The sequence below is a fragment of the Saccopteryx bilineata genome, chromosome 4 (assembly GCF_036850765.1).
Source record: "Saccopteryx bilineata isolate mSacBil1 chromosome 4, mSacBil1_pri_phased_curated, whole genome shotgun sequence".
Lineage (NCBI taxonomy): Eukaryota > Metazoa > Chordata > Mammalia > Chiroptera > Emballonuridae > Saccopteryx > Saccopteryx bilineata.
The window spans coordinates 159,369,438-159,387,383 of record NC_089493.1 but is presented as its reverse complement, the minus strand read 5'-3'; the positions used below and the strand labels follow the sequence as shown (position 1 = coordinate 159,387,383).

Genomic DNA, 17,946 nt, shown 5'->3' with positions numbered 1-17,946 from the left:
CCATTGAAACTGTGGCAGGGCAACTTATTAACTTGCAAGTAGGGTAAAATCTTCCCAATTGAGTAATCAATTAATTGAGAGAGGAAAGGAGAGAGAAACATCAATTTGCTGTTCTACTTATTTATATAAATACATTCATTGGCTGACTCCTGTATGTGCCCTGACCCAGGGTCAAACCTGCAGCCTGGGTGTATTGGGACGATATTCTAAACTGAGCTACCTGGCCAAGGCAAGTAGGGTAAAATCTTATACCTTCCATTGCTCTTGACAATCAATACCTTACATCATATACAAAATTTTACTTGAAATGAATCATAGACCTAAATGGAAAATCTAAAACTATATATAAAACTTCAAGAAGAAAACAGGAAATATTTATGTCATTGGGTTAAACACAGATTTCTTAGATAGGACCAAAAAAGTATGACTCATAAAATAATAAATTGGATTTCATCAAAATAAAAACTTTTGCTTTTCAAAAGACACTGAGGATTGTTAGAGGAGTAAAACTATTTTGTATGTTTACTATAATGTGGACACATGTCCTTATACATTTGTCCAAACCCATAGAATGTACAACACCAAGAGTAAACTATGAACTCTGGATGACAACAATGTGTTAGTGTAACAAATATCCCAGTCTGGTGCGAAAAGTTAATAGTGGGGAAGGCTCTCTGGGGGAAGGGGGGACATATGGAAGCTCTCTGTACTTTCCACCCAATTTTGCTATAAATCTAAAACTGCCCTAAAAAAGTCTATTCTTCTTCTTTAAAAAAAAGCAAGAGATCTGAATAGACATTTCTCCAAAGAAGATATACAAATGGCCAATAAGCATATGAAAGATTGTCAAAATGATTAGTTTAAGAAAATACAAAACAAAAACCACAATGAGATACCACTTTGTAGCCACTAAGATGGCTCTAGTCAAAAAAGGGAGAAAGGCCCTGGCTGGTTGGCTCAGTGGTAGAGCGTCGGCCTGGCATGCAGGAGTCCCGGGTTCGATTCCCAGCCAGAGCACACAGGAGAAGTGCCCATCTGCTTCTCCACCCCTCTCCCTCTCCTTCCTCTCTGTCTCTCTCTTCCCCTCCCACAGCCAGGGCTCCATTGGAGCAAAGGTGGGCCGGGCGCTGAGGATGGCCCTATGGCCTCTGCCTCAGGCTCTAGAATGGCTCTGGTTGCAAAGAGCAATGCCCCAGATGGGCAGAGCATCGCCCCCTGGTGGGCATGCCGGGTGGATCCCAGTCGGGCGCATGTGGGAGTCTGTCTGACTGCCTCCCCGTTTCCAGCTTCAGAAAAAATACAAAAAAAAAAAAAAAAAAAAGGGAGAAATACTGTGTTGACAAGGATGTATAGATATTAGAGTCTTCATGTATTGCTGGTGGGAATGCAGAATGGTGTAGATTAGTACATGAAGATTATAGAGTTTATAATCATTGGGTCTATAATCTTCATCCAACATTGGGTGGTTAATACTTTTGCAGAGGGGCATAAAATGTCTGGTGGACCAGCACCAGTCCAGGAATCAGCGGTTGAAAAACATTGGTGTAGGCACTGTGGAAAACAATCTATAAGTTCCTTAAAAAGTTAAAATACACCCAGTAATCCACTTTATAACCAAGAAAATTGAAAATATATGTCCACACTGTAATTTGTATGTGAATGTTCATAGCAGTATTATTTAAATAGTCAAAATGTAAAAACAACCTGAATGTCCAGCAAATCATGAACGAACAAAACAAGGTATATCCACACAATGAAATGTTATTCAACCATAAAAAAGAATGAAGTATTGTCATAGATAAACTTTGGAAAGTATATACCTAAAAGAGCCATTCATAAAAGACCACATATTATGATGCCACTTATGTTAAATGTGCACAGTAGAAAATCTATAGAGATAAAAAGTAGATCAGTTGTTGCCAGGAGTTGGAGGAAAGGGGAGCAATTGCTAATGGGTATGAGATTTCTTTTAGAGGGTGATGAAAGTGTGCTATCTTTAATTTTGTTGATGATTGAGCAAATCTGTTAATACATTAAAATGATTGAATTAAAAACTTTAAATGGGAAAATGTTATGGTTTGTGAATTGTCTCTCAATAAAGTTTTTTTTTTTAAAGATAAGGTATGGTCCTGGCTGGTTTGCACAGTGGATAGAGCGTCAGTCCAGTGTGCTGACATCCCAGGTTCAATCCCCGGTCAGGGAACACACCAGAAGCAACCATCTGCTTCTCTGCCCCTCCCTCTCCCTCTTTTCTCTCTCGTCCTCTCTTGCTGCCAGTGGCTTAATTGGTTTGAGCAATGGCCCCAGGTGCTGAGGATAGCTCTGATGGATCATTCCAGTATCAGCCCCAGAGGGGGTTGCCAGGAGGATCCCAGTCAGGGTGCATGTGGGAGTCTATCTCCCCTCCTCTCACTTAAAAAAAAGAGGATAAGGTAGGAAAACTGATTCTTCTCTATGGAAGTAAGTACTCTGAAAATCAGAATCATAGAAACAAGTTAGAAACAATAAACTGGTTAGTAACTGGATTTGCCACAGGGTCCTGTAAAATTAATACTAACATTTTTAAATTACCTCACATTGAAAAAATTTTTTTCTGTTCACATTTTGAAAGTATAAGGTCAATAAATTCATATCATAAAAAAAAGGATACCTATTTGTGCACTTTTGGGTTCTTAAAACCTACATGCATGTCTGAGTATGTTTGCATGTAGGTACATATATGCATGTATCCCAGTGCTTTTCAAACAGCAATCTGCAGACCAATGCCAGTCCACCAGAAATTTTGTGTTGGTCCACAAAAGAGTTCATCACCCAGGCATTGTATGAAGATATAGACCCAACGTTCTTAGTCTAATTCAGGGTGATTTCTGCCTTTGCAGTCCCTGAAATAATTCTCCTCTATTTTCACCAGAACCCTAGTGTAAAAGGTTTAAATCCACTGACATCACTGTCAAAGATGATCCCTTAGCTTTTTCACACCCTATTGGCCCAGTTAGCTGAGTAGCTGCAGCTGCTATCACAGAGCCCAGGTTCCTAGTTCTGGGCCAACCTCTCCACCTTACAATCAGGTGACAAAGAATTTGGTTCAGCAAACCCTTATTTTTTTTCTCTCCAATTTTTATTTATTTATTTATTTATTCATTTTAGAGAGGAGAGGAGAGACGGGGGGGGGGGGGGGGGGGGAGAGGAGCTGGAAGCATCAACTCCCATGTGTACCTTGACCAGGCAAGCCCAGGGTTTCGAACTGGCGACCTCAGCATTTCCAGGTTGACGCTTTATTCACTGCACTACCACAGGTCAGGCCAACCCTTATTAATGTTAAAGGTTCTTCAAAGTTTGCTCAGTCACAGATGGATTCAATTACCCAGGGACTTGACTCTGAATATCTGGAGAAGGGCCTGGGAATCTGCTGTTTTAACAAGCCCAGCAGGAGATGTGATCTGCACTTAGTTTGGGGGGCCCAGCTCTGGGCACCTACTCCACCTTGCTGTGGAGAAGCCGAGTCAGTCTTTGGCTTCACAGCCCCGTTCACCCTCTCCCTGCTCACCAAGGTGAGTAGCATGCTTCCTTATGGTTAACCACAATGAGATGTCACTGAACCTGGTGCTGGGTCTGCAGGCAGAGTCTGTTCATCAGATTGCCTGGTCATTTCCATTCCGTATGGGGTTTCTGTCCCACCAGAAGCTGCATAAGTAGCAGACAGCACATAGCTGGCTCTGCCCCTAGGTCCCACTCACAACACAGAACCTTCACTGGAGCCCTGGATCCTGGATTTTAGGGCGGGCTCTGAACCCCACCCCACATTGTATAGGGGACATTGGGAAAGCCTATTAGGTCAATAACCTCTCAAGGATCTAGATCCTCTTAGGCTCTAGACCCCAGTCCCTACCATGGCCTACCATCCCTGTCCATCTCCATGGCCTCACCTCCACCGCCCCTGCTCTAGGGCCCTGTCACAGCTCCTGCGGCTCTCCTCCCAGGCCAGGCTCTCTCTTGCACGGCCTGCTCCTCTTTGTGTAGTTAACTCCTGTCTGTCCCGCAGCTTCCAGCATCATTTCCTTGACCCCAGGTCTGGGTCAGGTCCCTTGCTTACAGCACTTGGGGCCTCTTCCTTATTAAAATATGTCAACGTTGAACATTTTCACTTGAGCATTTAGGTATTTCACTAATGTCTGCCTCCCTCAGTAGGTGGTCAAGTTCATTACTGCAGGGCTCTGCGTCTGCTCACATTGCATGCCCAGCACCTGGCAAAGGGCCTGGCAAGTATTTAACTGGACGGATCACTCGCTGGAGGAAGGCGGGGAGGGTGTGGAGGCCTCTGGGACTTACAGACAGCAGCGGAATGGTTACACATGCAAGTCCTCAGAACAGAGGAAATGCGTCTGCGGGCCGGCGGTGCCCAAGGAACGCTCAGGACAAAAACACAGTACAGCTCTGGCTGGCATCAGCTGCCGAGTGAGAGAAAGGGCCACCCGGTCCCTGTGCTTGGGGACCTCCGTTTCCCTACCGGTTCCTCACGGAGTCCACCGAGAACCGCCCCTGAGGCCAGCAGCCACCGGCTGCGCAGCTTTGAGGAGCCAGGCCGGTCAGGCCACCAAGCCCGGCGAGGGCGCTCCAGGTGGGTCCTCCGGAGCAGTCGCGTATCGCCTGCGCCCCTCTAGCCGCCGGGAGGTGGCGCAGTGCGTGTCGGGAAGGCGGCGGGCGGGTCTGGCCCTCGCGGCGTTTGGCGCCATGGTGGGTGGCGAGGCGGCCGCAGCGGTGGAGGAGCTGATTTCTGGGGTACGGCAGGCGACCGAATTCGCCGAGCAGTTCCGCTCCTATTCGGAAAGCGAGAAGCAATGGAAGGCCCGCATGGAATTTATCCTGCGCCACCTGCCCGATTACCGCGACCCACCCGACGGCGGCGGCCGCCTGGACCAGCTGCTGTCCCTCTCCATGGTCTGGGCCAACCACCTCTTCCTGGGTTGCAGGTGCGGACCCCTGTCGGCCGGCTGACCCCGTCCCCTGCCTTACGACCCGCAGTCCTCGCCCGCTCTCCGCCTCAACCTCCAAAAGCTCAGGCCAGGCCTACCTACGTCTGTTTCTTACCCTTAGCCAGCCCCTTAGATATTTATGACCTCTCTGAGCCTTAGTTTCCTCATTTGAAAAATGAGTTGTGATGGTTACAATACTACGGGATGAAAAGCACTTAGGACCGTCTCCTATATCTGGCAAGAGCTCAATACATGCTGGATTCTAAAATTCCCATTTTGATTTGTATTGCTAGTATTAGTTCAAACCATCACCTTTGCAGAGTGCATTTCAAGTCCATTAGCGCCTTTCACCCACATAGCAAATGCAAAGACTTCCGGAAACTGAGATTCCCCAATTTACATATGAAAAAGTTGAGAGGGGAGGTGATTTATCTCTAGGGTTTGCAGCTTCTGACGGGATGTAATCCGTGGCCTTTGGCTTTGTTTCTACTCCTCAGTCTGCTGGACCCTGAGCCAGAGCCAGGCTTTTCAGCATTGCCGTTCCTCTTTCAAAAAGTTACTGATTTTAGGGAGCAAAACATTGGTTTGTTGTTGTACTTGTTTATATATCCTCTGGTTGATTCTTGTATGTTCCCTGACCAGAGATCGAACCTGTAACCTTGGTGTATTGGGACAATGCTCTAACCTTGTGGTTTTTAACCTTTTTACACTTGGCGACCAGTGAAAATAGAATTATTTTGGGGACTGCTAAGGTGGAAATCACTCTGAGCATAAGCAAGTTCAACTAAAATCATTGTGTCTATAATCTTCCTACAACAGGGTGACTAACTCAAAGACTGGGATGAAATTTCTGGCAGACCAGTCTGTGGACAGGTGTTTGAAAAACATTGCTCTGACGAACTGAGCTACTAGGCCAGGACTGTCTTTCCTCTTATGAAAATAACAGATGCCTTGCATTCCCCTCTACCCACCCAGTCATGAAGGTGACAAATCTGAGACTTCCACACCCTTTTATTTTAGTGTTTCCTGAAAGTATATTTGGATAAAATGCCTCAGTTTAGTCCTGGTTTTTGTGCTCCTTATGGCTATCAACCCTGGTCATTTGGCCCCTCTAGCCCGAAGCCACTTGTTTTGCTTTCACTTGTTGGGGATTATTAGAACAAGGTTTGGGGAAGCAGCACCAGTCACATCCACCCCTTTTCCCTGCCTTCTTGGTGCCCCTGGGAAATACTGGTTAACAGGATCAATGATTCGGCACATGTCAGAAAGTTAAACAAATAATGTTATTTTCATTAGACCAACATTCCATGTGTTCAAAAACAAACTTTCTTGGCCTTCATACCATATTATGAATATGTACTACCAGTACATGAATATGTACAGTGCCTCTATTTTTGTAAATCTTTTATTTTGTAAATAGGAAATTCCTGCTCTATTGGCATTCCTGGAGCCACTTCTGTACCCCAAATGGGAAGAACTGTTAATTAACCTGCAGCTGAGCATGTATTGATTTCTGCTGTAGTATCAAATCAGTCCTCTGAGAATTGAGTTTATAGTCCCTTTGACTGCAGTTTCTTGTTAGCCCATAATGACAAGTAATTCTTCCAAGGTTTTTAACCTTACTACTCTTTATTGTGCAGTTACAACAAAGACCTTTTAGATAAAGTGATGGAAATGGCTGATGGGATTGAAGTGGAAGACCTGCCACAGTTTACTACCAGAAGTGAATTAATGAAAAAGGTAAACAGGATTTCCAAGTGCATTTGAAATAGTATAGAGTTAACATCTATACTGTTTTTATGTGTTTATACTATACTGTGTTTATGGTGATATGTTAGAATATATATTGTTTTCTGAATGCTCATTTACTACCCTAGATATCTTAGCCCTTTCATTTTTATTTCTCTGTAATTGGGATAAACCTTTTCATATCTGGATAACAACTCAGCATAATAAATTATGTATTATTGGTGGAGTAACACAAACTCAGCCTTTTCTGTTACTCTTCAGTGGTCGGAAAACCCTGGCTCGCAAGCCACATGCGGCTCTTTGGCCTCTTGAGTGTGGCTCTTCCACAAAATACTACATACCCTAATTAAGTTAATAACAATGTACCTGCCTATATAGTTTAAGTTTAAAAAATTTGGCTCTCAAAAGAAATTTCAATGTTGTACTGTTGATATTTGGCTCTGTTGACTAATGAGTTTCACAAACACTGCTGAGTCTAGGTACATTGTTTTAAGCTTGTTTACATTTTTTTTAAAGAAGATGTTAGCTAGAGTGCTACAGTTTCTCACTTATTAAAAAATCTCGTTGGTAACATTAACTCATCCTTACTCAACAGATGAGGGCCTGACCAGCCTTGTTTGGCCTCTTTGACTTACTGATAGGAATTTGATGGAGTAATGTCCACACATCATAGTGTTCCCCATTCTGCAGGGCTCAGTCTGATATAAGGCCATGGAATTTTTCACAGTGAGCTATTGCCTGTAAAGCCTTGTTTCTGGATCTTGAGGCTGAGCCATGGAGAGTATGGCAGGAAGAAGCTCAGGTGATAGGGCTGGGCAATCCAGCTGCTTCTCAGAATCCCCCAAGACATGCTTTTTCTCATTTGCCTGAATCTCCCAAAGTTTTTTTCTTTGGCACTTTACCCAGGTCTCTTTTAGAACAGATTGTAAGCTTCTTGAGGTGGTACCTAAAGTTTCAGTCTTAACTCCAGAACGTAGTATAGGCATATCCCAGAGAAGGAGCTCAGAAAATGCTTACAAAATTGACCAAAGCAGTAGAGTAAAAGACTGCTGACTTCTTTTTTAGTTCTACCCTCAGAAACATAGGTAAGGCCTTCCCTCACCCCAGTTGGGTCTTGTTTTTGGAAGGCAGCACATATAAAGAGGTTCCCTTCTGTGTGGGTAACCAGGAACTTACTCAGATCCGCAGCTGCTCAGAGAGTACTTCAGCCCCCAAAAGATGCCCCACTTGATTTCGGACAGTTTTACTATAAAAGTATTCTTTATTTTTTAATCTGAACCTGGAAATCAAAAGCTTCAGGTTGGTGTTCAAGGGTCTATTTTGTTTTTATTTTATTATTAATCATTTTTATAAGGTTTACATATAGAAATTTCTATTTCTTTCTCTTTTAAAAATTTATTTATTGATTTTAGGCAGGAAAGGAGAGAGGGAGAGACAGAAACATTGATCTGTTTCTCTCCAGCAGTTCTCAACCTGTGGGTCGCGACCCACAGGTTGAGAACCGCTGCTCTATGTGCTGTAACGGATCAAACAGGCAACCTTTGAATATCAGAACAATGCTCTAACCAGCTGAGCTACTGGCTGGAGCTTTATTTTGTTTTAAAATCAGCTATTGCCCTGGTTGGATAGCTTGGTGGGTTGGAGCATCATCCCGAAGCACAGAGGTTGCTGGTTTGATCCCCGGTGAGGGCATATACAGGAGCAGATTAATGTTTCTGTCTCTCTCTCCCTCTCTCCCTCTCTCTCTCTCATCAATACAAAAACATTTTAAAATCAAATCAGTTATTAACAGGGGGCTACTGTTTTAGCCAGGAAACTATGTGATTCTCTCATATAGTACTTTAAAAAAATCTCTGGGCAGCCTGACCAGGTGGTGGCGCAGTGGATAGAGCGTCGGACTGGGATGCGGAAGGACCCAGGTTCGAGACCCCGAGGTCGCCAGCTTGAGCGCGGGCTCATCTGGCTTGAGCAAAGAGCTCACCAGCTTGGACCCAAGGTCCCTGGCTCCAGCAGGGGGTTGCTCGGTCTGCTGAAGGCCCACGGTTAAGGCACATGTGAGAAAGCAATCAATGAACAACTAAGAAGTCGCAATGCACAACGAGAAACTGATGATTGATGCTTCTCATCTCTCTCCATTCCTGTCTGTCCCTGTCTATCTCGGCCTCTGTAAAAAAAAAAAAAAAAAAAAAAAAAATCTCTGGGCATTAAGTCCTTTAGTATCCTGGAGCAGTGAGGTTCCTGGGGCCCAGACAGGGGGCAGCTGGAGAGTTGCTGGTTGCCTGAATGCACTGTGTGAGGCAGGGCAGGCAGGGAATGGGGTGCTTTACTTCTTAGCTGCTTGTGGCAGATTCTCTCTGTGATTTTTTGCTCCTAAGAGTTATTCTGCCCTCCTAAGATCTTTCACATCAATTTTATTATAGTATACTTTTCTCTCTCTCTCGTATGTACTTGTACTTTCCAGTCATGCTGGGCCATTAGAAATCAGATCACTTCATGATATTTGGGCTACAGCCCCAGGAGAGACTAAGGAGGTTTTGTAATTGATACGCACATCCCTTCTGTTACCTGTGGACCAGTGTGAAGTATATATGTGTGTGTTGGGGGGGGGGGGTGTCTCTCTAAACTGTTACACATTGTAAAGGGGTTTTGAATCTCAAAAATAGAGGCAACCCCTGCCCTGGAGTGTTCATTTTTGACGCTGTCATTGCACAATATTAGTTTCCAGAGACTAGTTCTCAGGCATGAACCTGGCATCCCTGAAACCAGCTCTGCCATCAGACCAGTCATTGGCACCTACCTACCTGGAAAAGCCTGCAGGAAGCCTATACTTCTGTAACACTTTTGGATTATCTGTGTTTTAACTTACTTCATATACAACTTATGTTTTCTTAGTAACCAAGCCTAATTTTAGACTGTTGATGCCACTAAAAAATGGAACTCAGTTGATCCTGAAAAGTGAGGTACTTAGAGGGTGCATAGAGTAGCCAGCTGTTAAGACTCTTCTAGATAAGTCTATCCTGCCAACAAATCATCTGATCTGTGTGCCATGACAGACCTGTTTGATTTTGAAGGCTGTCCCCTCTCCATTGAATGCCACCGTGAGAGCCCACTGTAAAGAGCCATGGGGACTTTGCAGCAGTTCTTTTGTCTCTTGCCTGAGGCTTTTGCATGTAATAGAGGCTGGCAAACCTTAAACAACGTTGCCAGCCCAGAGACCAAAAAACATTGGCACTGAGCCATACACCTGAAAATGTGTATTGTAGTTCTGCCCAGAATTATTGATTCTTACCTCTAAAATTAGAGTTTAGTTGGGTTTTAAAGCTAGCTAGCAGTAGAGATGAATCACCTGGCATTGTTGATATCTCAGGAATGGATAGTGAAGATGACTTGAGACATACGCTCTTTAAAGTAAAAGTTTAAAAATACTTTATGGCCAGTCTATAGTCTTGATGCAAGTACATCTCTGATATCTGTCCAACCTTTTTTTTTTTCTAACAAAAGAAATGAACACTGGTCTCTGACTGGTGGTGTTTGTCAAACAGTTGCAGTGTATGAGTTTTCTTTTGAAAGAGAGAGATTCGAATATATTGAGTGAACATTCTCAGTTATCTGCCATCGCTAGGCACCTATCAGCAGCCTCTGTGGTTGACCAGCTTTACCCATTAATGAGCAGTAATTAACAAATGAGCAGCAGCTTAGGTGTCATTACTGTGACTGACAGAGTTAATATTTCCAAAGCATTGTCTTATGGAGAGAAAGGAGTGATTGACCAGGAAGCTGTCATTATTGACTAAAAAGAAGAATTTGTCAACTTAATTACTTGTCCATTTTCCCTGAAAGCATTTTTATTCAAGAGGGAAAATGGCAGAATGGAAAGTGACTCTATATGAAAAGTGAAAGAGAAGTTAGAAAAACTAGTGTGTCTGCACTTCGGGAGGTTCTTTATTGTGCATTAAGTCCAGTCTTGGCAAGCTGTAGGGAATGGAGCAGCCACTCCCTTGGTGGGAGATCTGATTCTAAAGTGGCAGGATTTTTTTTAATTGCAGCCTGTCACATTAAATCAGGCTTTGTCTTGCATCACCAAGATGAATGCTCAGTGGAGCTACCTTTTCCCCTTTATCCACGAGAAGCTGGAAAAGCTCTGTCTGTCCCCACAGGCCATTCTGTTGGCTGGTGCCCAGGATGAGTGAGTCACCTGCCAACACCTGTGTCAAAGACCATACTTATAGCATGGTGGCAGCTGTTGTGCTGCTGTAGTCTTGGTCTATCTTACCAGAAATCTAAGAGACAGTTTAGGGAACCTCCTTCCCTTTGGACTGAAGATGGTTTGTGCTGTTACACTCTCCTAAAAGGAGAAAGACTTTTTATATATTGTTTTTGCTGAGGAATTTTGCTTTTTCGTTTCTCAAAAAGACTGGGAGCAATAGGCTTATCTAGGAAATAGGTCATACCTTGAAAACTCTGATTACTAAAAAGACTCTCAAATTGATTCATTCACACTGCTAAATGTTAAGGAAATCCATTCAAATACAAGGTGACAGCCAAAATGATTTCACACCCTGCTTAAAAGTTGTGTAAAATCAAGTTTAAAATTTACCGAAGGTGCTAGAGAGTACCCAGAAAGAATATATCTGCTTCATTTTGCCACTATTTTTTTTTTTTACAGAGACAAGAGAGAGAGAGTCAGAGAGAGGGATAGACAGGGACAGACAGACAGGAACAGAGAGATGAGAAGCATCAATCATGAGTTTTTCGTTGCGCATTGCGACACCTTAGTTGTTCATTGATTGCTCTCTCATATGTGCCTTGACTGCGGGTCTTCAGCAGACCGAGTAACCCCTTGCTCAAGCCAGTGACCTTGGGTCCAAGTTGGTGAGCTTTTGTTCAAACCAGATCAGCCCGCACTCAAGCTGGCGACCTTGGGGTTTTGAACCTGGATCTTCGGCATCCCAGTCTGACGCTCTATCCACTGTGCCACAGCCTGGTCAGGCAATTTTGCCACTATTTGAAGACATACATTTACAGTTTCTAATAGTGTGAAATCCAGAAGTATATATATAACCTTCACATCTGCTAAATATCCTTTCTGAATGTGAAATGTGAGTTACTACCTGGATTCAGCTGATTTAAATTTAGAACAATAAGTGTTTGTGTGGTTCTTTTAGAAACTTTCATTGCAGAGCAGGCCAGGAAAAAAAGTTATATTTTAAGTATTTTTGTTATCACATTAACTTGTGAACATTTATAGATCTCAGACAAAAAAATTTGGGTTCTGGCTTTCAAATGGATGGTATGGTCAGAGTTCTGAATTTTCTGTATGTAGTAAAATATTAATAATTTCTAAGTCTACTTACCATCTGGGTAGTACATAAATACTGCATCACTGTTGTATTTTAATTTATGAATCTGATTCACTGGACTACATAGCTACATAACCTTTTCTTTTTTTTTCCCCCCCAGCATCAAAGCTAAGGCAGAAGATCCATCACATTTTCATTATCAGCTACAGGCTGGAAAGGAGGCTGAGATGAATGTGACCTTAACCACAGAAGCTCTCTTAAGATTCCTGCAGGGTATTACTAACACGTAGGAAAGAGGCAGTTGAAATGAAAGTGGCATTTTAAAAGGTCTCGTTCTGGCAGTGGCTATCATTGTGAAAGTATGCGTGGATATTTATGTATTTATAAATCATACCCTTTTTTATTTTGTTTTTTAATATACAACTTTGTTAAAAATGTGTTTTTTTTTATGTTGATGTAATACTGGAAATGGATTTTACACTTTGGATTTCTCAACAATGTACCTTTAAGTATGATTTTGATTTTGATGAGTGTTTTGGGTTTTTTTTGCCCCACTAAGGCCAACCAGATCCCGTATTTCCCATTTCTATATGAAGTTTACACCGTCCATATACTTCACTGCCACACACACATTTTTTTTAAAGAGATGAATGAGAATCAAACCATAGGCCTCGGTAACCCATCAGCTCATGGAGAGAGGCAGCCTATAAAAAAGCACCTGACCTTATTTTAAAACTGGCAAAAGATTGCAGTTTGGTCCAGGCAGCCAGTTGATCTGTAGATTCTCTAGAAGAATGTACTAACAGAACAGTTTAGGGTGCTCAGTTGACAGTGATACCCTTTCATATCATCTAGGAAATAGCTTTTTGAAACATTCCTTAGAGTCTGTCCTCTACCTTTGCAGGGGAAAGGATTCCCTCTGAACCCTTTCCAGGATCCACGTGGTCCTGTGGCTTACCTATTCCATGGGCACTGGGGGGAATGGCAGTATCACTGCCTTTGATGCTTTGCTATTTGTAGTATGTGCATGAAAATACAGTGTTCCATCGGAAATGAGATTTATATTACCCCATATGTCAGGTAACAGTGTTTCCCTGCTGTACTGCGCTAATGTATCTGCTGGGAACCCTTATGTCTGGAAGGAAACTATCAACTTCTGGTTCTGAGGTCTGTCCTCTAGTTATGTCATCTAGTAATGGCTGTCATTCTTGATCAGTTTAGGGACACCTTTTGGTTCTGTAGGAATTAAACACAAATCTTAAAGGCAAGAGTTTTAGAATTTAAACAGAATTTTGGTCATATGGAAATTGCTTCCTTCAACAAATATTGAATGCACATTAAAAAACTCTCTGCCCTCGTGAACACACACACAAATAGACAAAATCTTTGGGGGAGAAACAATCTCATGGCTCACTTTTCATTAAAATAGCAAGCAATAATGCCTATTTATTATTTTTTTAAAAAATTAGATGATAAGCAAAAAAAGTTTACTGTCCCTTCAAAGTTATAACTCTCAGGGCTAAGGATGGTGTTGGCTGCCCTCATTTGAGTTTGGGTTCTCAAAGTGCCAGCAGTAGAGGCAGAGTCCTTTGCATGTGCTCCTGTCACACATGGAGGTGGGCTTGAAGCCTTGCCTGTGGACAAAAGGACTAGCTCAAGAGGTGGGGTAAATCATTTGAACAGGTGACCTTGGAAATCGAATAGTAGACAGTGAAATTATTAAGCTTCTATTAGATGGAGCTAATTCTTATCTGTTCTAGACCATGTGAACCCGAGTTGTTTTTTTTTTGACAGTGCTGTGAGAAAAAGGTGCTTCTTTAAAATATAACCCTGGTAGTTGTAGCCTATTCCCAGCCTAGGAACAATTAGCTAATGAACAAAAAACAGCCTTGACTATAGTCCCCCCACCTATTTGCTTGAGAGGCAGAAGGATCTTGTTAGGGGCCTGAGCCAAGTCTTGGTGCGCCTCTGGTTTAGTGTAGTAAGGTCAGCCTTGAACTGTGCAGGCCTAAAGCCCATGCTTTGATTTGAATGCTAGCATCAAAATCTCATTCTCTTAGGGCTGCATTTTCTTCTCCCTTTGACATTTGCTTCTATTAAGAATGTTTAACTGAACCTAGTAGATATGAACTGGCAGGTGATTCCTCCTGAGTTATTTCCCTGAGTATAGTAGGATCTGCAAAGTGGGGCTGATGCTACTTTAATCTTTAAGGGTGCTTAATTTTATTTCATATAAATTTTAGTTGAAATAATTCATATCTTCCCAGCTTGGCCTCAAAGGAAAAGTAGGGCAGGAATTAAACTGTGGGAGTTCGCTAAATGCCTGGTACTTTCAGACATTAGTTTCTCCATTGAATCCTCCAATAATCACCCCACCAGACCAGGCTCCATCCCCAGAGCTGCAAAAGGGTATGCCTTTTCTATTCAAGTTGTGGAGCAGGCCCTAACATGTGACTTGATGCCCATTAGGTACTTGGTAGATATGCTGACAATAAAGGGCAGCAGGCACTGAACTATGCAGCACCAAAAGTCAAGCTGTTCTGGAGAAAGGGGCAGAAGCACAACCTCCAGAATGGAGAAAAACAGTCAGCCTTGTCCACAGCTTATGTGTCCACTGTAGTCCTGCCACACCAAGGTGCCTAGGTAGTCCTGTACTACCTGGATCTAGGGGTCTGGGGCTTGCAGAAGCAGTAGGTATGCTCTTTTTTGTGAAAGTGGCCTTTGCTCTAGCACTGGCTGTCTGGCAGGCTTGCCTTGTAGTCTTACCTTGTAAACTGACTAGATAGATTCCTTATCACTCTAGGTGTGAACTTTGGGCCCCAGATACTAAGAACAGTTGGGCTTGGACCATCAGTGACCTATATAGTATCACTTCCTCTTAAACCAGCTGTTTTCAACTTTTCAGGTACTGAGACAGTGACTCATGCTTCCTTGTACTATTGACCAAATTGTTACAATTATATGCTTTTATAATGAAAAAACTAATTTTAAGTGTCTTCCCCCCAAAAATAGAAGTGTCCCTAGTGACATATTCAACAGGCAGCAGAGCCTAGCTAAAGTCAGTCCTGCTCTGTGGGGTGGGCCCCCTGCACAGCTGATCTTCCACAGTGGCTGGGTGTTGATGGTTGGTGGTAGTCAGTGGTCACAGGCAGTCCTTATAGCTGATTGGCCTGGGGTAGATCCCTTCCATTGACATGACAATAGCAATCATTGCTCAACAAGGAGTGTACAGAGCCCATGTAGGGGGTAAGGGGAAGGATGCACTTCAAATGCCCAGCATAGCTAATAGGGGAGGCTGTACCTACAAAACACCTACTAGCCCGACCAGGTGGTGGCACAGTGGATAGAGTGTTGGACCGGGACATGGAGGACCCAGGTTCAAAACCCCGAGGTCACTGGCTTGAGCAAGGGGTCACTCACTCTGCTGTAGCGCCCCAGTCAAGGCATATATGTGAAAGCAATCAATGAACTAAGGAGCCCTAATGAAGAACTGATGCTTCTCATCTCTCTCCCTTCCTGTCTGTCCCTATCTGTCCCACTCTCTGTCTCTGTCACACACACACACACACAAAATTGGAGGCCTGACCTGTGGTGGCGCAATGGATAAAGCATCGACCTGGAACACTGAGGTCACCGGTTTGAAACCCTGCACTTGTATGGTCAAGGCACATATGGGAATGCTTTCTGCTCCTCCCCCCTTTCTCCTCTAAAATGAATAAATTAAAAAAAATAAAAAATCAAAGGACATCCTGATTAGGCAGTGGTGCAGCGGATAGCATGTTGGCCTGGGATGCTGAGGACCCAGGTTCAAAACCCTGAGATAGCCAGCTTGAGTGCAGGTTCATCTGGCTTGAGCGTGGGCTCACTGGCCTGAGCATGGGATCACAGATATGACCCCATGGTCACTGGCTTGAGACCAAGGTCGCTGGCTTGAGCAAGGAGTCATTGACTTGGCTGAAGCGCCCCAGTTAAGGCACATATGAGAAAGCAATCAATGAACAACTAAGGTGCCACAATGAAGAACTGATGGTTTTCATCTTTCTCCCTATCTGTCTGTCCCTGTCCCTCCATCTCCCTCTCTCTCACTAAAAAAAAAAGAATTTAAGGATAAAGAACTTCCTAAACAAGAAAAAGCTAGAGTTCATCACCACCAAACCAGTATTATATAACTTTTTAAAGGGTCTTCAAGAAGAAAAACATGAAAAAATATGAATAAAATGGCAATACATATCAACAATTGAATCTAAAAAACAAAATAAGCAGAACAGAAACAGACAAATACAGAGAACATTTTGATAGTTGTCAGATGGGAGGGGGGCTGGGAAGAAGGGTGAAAAGGTGAAGGGATTAAGAAGTACAAATTGGTTGTTACAGAACAGTCAGGGGGATGTAGAGCATAGGGAATATAGTTAATATTCTAGCTCTGGCCAGATAGCTTGGTTAGAGCATTGTCCCAAAGCACAGAGATTGCCAGTTCAGTCCCCTGTCAGGGCATACAGGAACAGATCGATGTTTCTGTCTCTAAAATCAACTAAAAGAAATACTAATATTCTATTAACTACATATGTTGTCAGATGGGTACGAGATTTATTGGGATGGTCACTTAGCTATATAATGTTTGATCACTGAGATGTACACCTGAAACTAATAATTATATCCACTGTAATTGGAGAGAAAAAAAAAGCATCTCCAGAGATTTGTAGCTTAAGACCCTGTAGGTCTTCTAGCCTACTGGCCTCTTGTGCATGTATTGGCAGAGGCTGTCAGAAAGCAGTTCCCGTTTTTGGCTTTAAGTTCTAATCTTTGGTACTTATGTTACTCTTACAGCCTGATCTCTCAGACTTGATCTTGAGAGGGTGCGATGGTGATTGTGGTCTTAAGCTGCTCTGTGTCAAGAATACCCAGTCCCTGTCAAAGAACCAGCAGGTAAGAGCTAACAAAAGGCAGAGAGGGGAACTTTCTCCCTGAACAGATGGTTTTATCAACGTCACCACCACCAGGTCCTAGTACTGCCCTCACTGATCTTTCTGGCTTGCAAAAGATCCCTGTACCCAACCCTGGGATCAACACTGTCTTTTCCAGTTGATGTTCCAGGGCATCTTCACCTGAAGCCACAGTCTTAAGTGCCTGTGCCTATAACCAGAAGCCTGCTACAGTACAGCAAGGTTACTAATCTAGCTTTTCTAGCCTTTAGCTGAAGATGATGACATGGGCATTCTTTATTTTCTGCCCAGCATGGTTATCAGGCCAAGAAGCTTCCTGTTTCTTGTAGTCTTTGCACTAGCACCAACACAGTAGTATTGAATGTCCAAAATCACTTTTGTAAAGATGTCAGAGGCCAGCCAAAGAACAGCAAGCTTCTCTGCAGATGACATTATCTCGCTCAGGAGTGCTCCTAGTCCAATTAAGCTAGTGGGTTGTGGTATTGGCAAAATGCTGTTTGGAAAGGGGGAAGGGTACAGGGCAACTATAGCCTTTGGGCTTCAGACAGAAAGCACTATGAAAAAGTCTGTTTTAAGTGGTCTTAGGCCCTGGCCGGTTGGCTCAGCGGTAGAGCGTCGGCCTAGCGTGCGGAGGACCCGGGTTCGATTCCGGCCAGGGCACACAGGAGAAGCGCCCATTTGCTTCTCCACCCCTCCGCCGCGCTTTCCCTCTCTGTCTCTCTCTTCCCCTCCCGCAGCCGAGGCTCCATTGGAGCAAAGATGGCCCGGGCGCTGGGGATGGCTCTGTGGCCTCTGCCCCAGGCGCTAGAGTGGCTCTGGTCGCAACAAGGCGACGCCCAGGATGGGCAGAGCATCGCCCCCTGGTGGGCAGAGCATCGCCCCTGGTGGGCGTGCCGGGTGGATCCCGGTCGGGCGCATGCGGGAGTCTGTCTGGCTGTCTCTCCCTGTTTCCAGCTTCAGAAAAATGAAAAAAAAAAAATA

At 43.7% G+C, this 17,946-nt stretch overlaps 1 protein-coding gene and 1 long non-coding RNA gene across 2 annotated transcripts in view; both read left to right on the top strand.

Moving 5' to 3' along the window:
• Positions 1 to 4,676: 4,676 nt before the first annotated feature.
• Positions 4,677 to 12,705, top strand: CDKN2AIPNL (CDKN2A interacting protein N-terminal like). Its single transcript, XM_066272500.1, has 3 exons — positions 4,677 to 4,970; positions 6,614 to 6,713; positions 12,183 to 12,705. The coding sequence occupies exons 1-3, from the start codon at positions 4,732 to 4,734 to the stop codon at positions 12,192 to 12,194; spliced, it is 351 nt and encodes a 116-aa protein (XP_066128597.1). The 5' UTR covers positions 4,677 to 4,731; the 3' UTR covers positions 12,195 to 12,705.
• A 3,349-nt stretch (positions 12,706 to 16,054) lies between these two features.
• LOC136333394 (uncharacterized) overlaps positions 16,055 to 17,946 on the top strand; it is a 6,405-nt gene continuing 4,513 nt past the window's right edge. The window contains exon 1 of the long non-coding RNA XR_010731027.1: positions 16,055 to 17,550. This is a non-coding gene — a long non-coding RNA (uncharacterized lncRNA). The remainder of the gene's footprint in view (positions 17,551 to 17,946) is intronic.